At 52.0% G+C, this 3,208-nt stretch overlaps 1 protein-coding gene across 1 annotated transcript; it reads left to right on the top strand.

Moving 5' to 3' along the window:
- Nucleotides 1–529: 529 nt before the first annotated feature.
- LOC123410656 lies at nucleotides 530–2,650 on the top strand. The gene has a single exon (XM_045103596.1). The coding sequence runs from the start codon at nucleotides 989–991 to the stop codon at nucleotides 1,616–1,618; it is 630 nt and encodes a 209-aa protein (XP_044959531.1). The 5' UTR covers nucleotides 530–988; the 3' UTR covers nucleotides 1,619–2,650.
- Nucleotides 2,651–3,208: the final 558 nt, after the last annotated feature.

Raw genomic sequence — 3,208 nt, 5'->3', positions numbered from 1 at the left:
GTTTTAACCCTTTTACGAAAGTTTAACCTGATTTGATTCTGATCTGAGGAAAAAAAACAGGATCTGACCCTCTTATACTATCAGCATAGATGACTGTAGGGTTGCACTACCTACTTTCAAGCTCGTGACGATAGGTAATTTATTCAGGTCAGTGTGTCGCATTCCTATTGTCAAACAGGCTAATGGTAGCATGTGCAATCTACCGTCAAGATGCACGATGATAGGTGCGAGCAAGCATTATGTCGGATACTTAGATTTTTTTTAACAATAGGATGTGTGCAGTCAGGGTTTTCGGCCGTAGGTAGTGCAACCCTACCACCGGCTTATCTAACGGTAGGAAAAGTGTAAGATATCGAATGGTTTTTAGACCTGGGTCAAATCCGGATAATTTTTTGCAAAAGGGTTAAAAGATAAAATTTTGCCCCTGCTCGCATCCTGATGCTTCTGATTCGTCTGATCCGATCCGTAGTTATCTCTTTTTTTCCAAGACAAAGATCATGGGAGAGAGAGAGACCATGATACAGAGATAGAACATGCATGGAAGCTTTAGGAGGGCTGCGATCTACTAACTCTTCTTTCTTTCTTTGCGTGAAAGCGATCTACTAACTCGATCCGAGAGTTTCACCGCCCCAATCATTTGCGCCACCGCATTTCCACTGCCCTCTCTCTCTCTCTCTCATTCTCATGATCTTTTTGCTTGTTGCCTGCATATAATTATGTTCATCGCCTGCTTGCTTCTCCTTTACTTATTTGTCCACCCTTCTCTTCTCCATCATCACCTTCACGACGCCTGCCTCCTCCCTCCCTCCCTCCCTCCTCGTCTTTCACGCTACTACAAAAGACGACGCACAAGCAAGCAGGAGAGTCACACCACTGGCTTGTCTAGCTCCCCACATCAGCCAATTCTCTCGCATAAACTATTTCTTGGATCCCTTGAGAGAGGATCGAGAGCAGCAGCAGTGGGATCTGCGCGCGCTCACCAGCTTCCATGGGCCTCGACGTCGCGGAAATATCTGGATTGCCGGCCCTCCGGCCGATCCAGACGGCTGTGAGCGGCGCCCGGGCCACGGCAGTGCCCGGGGCGGACGATGGCACTGCCGTTGCCGACACGGGCTGCGTCACACCAAAGGCTACCGGCGCGCGATCGGCCAGGGCCGCTGGAGTGGACGGTGAAGACGGAGCCGCCGACACCGCTTGCGTCACGCCGCGGGCGAGCGGCTGCCTTGCCATGCTGCCCGTTGCACCACTGGAGCAGGACGACGGCGTCGACGCTGGTTTCGCCACGCCGCTGGCAACTGCTGGAGTAATTGTGCCGCGAGACGGCTGCCCCGCTGCAGGCGACGAGGGCAGCTTCACCACGCCGACGACGGCGGACAGCGCGCTGGTGCCGGCCACGGTGTGCCCGCCGGCGCCACGTAGGTCGGCGCCGGCTCCGACGAGGAAGCGGGCGCCGCTGCAGCAGCGGCTCTTCTACCCGGTGCCGAGCGACCTGACCACCGTCTTCCTCGCCGTGCCGCAGTGCCCGCCGCCCGCCAAGAAGATGCGGGCGCACGCCGTGGAATCACCATCTGTGCCTCTCCACAAACACTCGCTCACGGCCACGAACACGGCCGGCTAAACTCCACCCTGTTCCCGTAGCTCGTACAATAGTACGCTAGTCAGCCGGCCGCTTTAGCCTTTTCGCCGGTCCGTCCATCCGCCCGTCCAATGAACAGCGCGTGATGCGAAAGGCTCGTCCTTTTCTGTGCAAGCTCTGTCAACAATGGGAAAACAACAGCTAGCGTGACCCTTCTTCAGTCTCTCCTCTATGATGAAGAGGGGAAAAGAACAGAGCTTTTTGTCCGGCACAGTCCGATCGGTTGTCAAGTGGTGATCTTGTTGTTGCGTCGCCTGGTTCAGAGGGTCGGTCAGTGTCGATAGCTACTTGTCATTCAGCTGCTGCTGCCGTGGGTTCTGAAGAAACGAGGCCAGCCTGCTCGGCGTCGTCCTCAATCCGTAGGTTGTGCCATGCCATCTCCGTGGAAGATGATGATTTCTTCGTCGGGTGTTGAGACCGGCCAGTGTACATCTTCGCTGTGACCCCTGCGCTCGGGGCAGGGGATTTCACCAGGTTCACTCGTGTGACATTCTAAATGAGCACGACGGTCACGCCTGTATGTATCTTCTTCGTTCTCCGTGCACTGCTCGCAGGCCAAGCCAGGGCGCAAGGCCCGGTGGGGGTCAGGGCGGACGCCGTCGCCATGTGCCGGCTGGCCGAAATGTTTTGGTGTGCTTCCATCCTGCTCTCTGCTCTGCTCCGTGAGTTATACGGCAGAGAAACCAAAGGCGATCAACGGCGAGCTTGCTGGCTGCGGGGGTGCGGACAGGCGTGCTCTGGTGATGCCGTCCACAAGGTGCTCGTTGAAATGTATGAAAAAAAATTAAAGGGTCCATATAGAGGATGGGATAGATGGAAGCAAATATGAAGGGTCAAAACGGACACCCCGGAACAATGACCTGACGTGTTGATGGACGTTTGAGGAACACTATTTGTACATTGCGAGTGTAGATGCTCTTATATCCAACCTTACATGTGACCTTGTTGTATGAGTAAATGTATTTGTTGGCTATAGATGATACGACAACATTTTATAGACAGTAGTTGGATGTATTATTGCTGCTGAATTTCAGACATGGACTTGGAACAAAGGAGACCGAAAGGTCGAACACGAGTCATATGATAGATATGATCAATATGTAGATGTTCACCATTGAAACTACCTCATCTCACGTGATGATCGGACTTGGTCGGTGGATTTCAATCATGTCACACTTAGACAACTTGAGGGATGTTGATTTGAGTGGAAGTTCATTAGTAATTTGATTAACTGAACTTATTATCATGAACTTAATCTAAAAATGTCTTTGCAAATTATGTTGTAGACCAATAGCTCGCGTTGTAGCTTCCCTGTACTTTGATACGTTTCTAGAGAAACTAAGTTGATAGATGATGGTATCAATAATGCGAACTTGATCTGTAATCTGAGGATTGTCATCATTTCTGCGCAGCAGACTTATGTCCTGGATGGACCGTTCGGTGCGTCACCCCTTCAATTCGCGTCTGTGGATATTATGAACGTCTCGCATGCACATTCTGATGACTACTCGATAGTTGTGTGCATCATGCTTTACGGCTTAGAACCGGGGCTCCAAAGAGATTTTGAGCAGT

This window comes from Hordeum vulgare, chromosome 7H (assembly GCF_904849725.1).
Source record: "Hordeum vulgare subsp. vulgare chromosome 7H, MorexV3_pseudomolecules_assembly, whole genome shotgun sequence".
Classification (NCBI taxonomy): Eukaryota; Viridiplantae; Streptophyta; class Magnoliopsida; order Poales; family Poaceae; genus Hordeum; species Hordeum vulgare.
This window is presented reverse-complemented; position numbering and strand designations above follow the sequence as displayed.

Bases quoted from the DNA above. Each gene is read 5' to 3' on its own strand.
- LOC123410656 (XM_045103596.1), top strand. From the start codon at position 989: ATGGGCCTCGACGTCGCGGAAATATCTGGATTGCCGGCCCTCCGGCCG.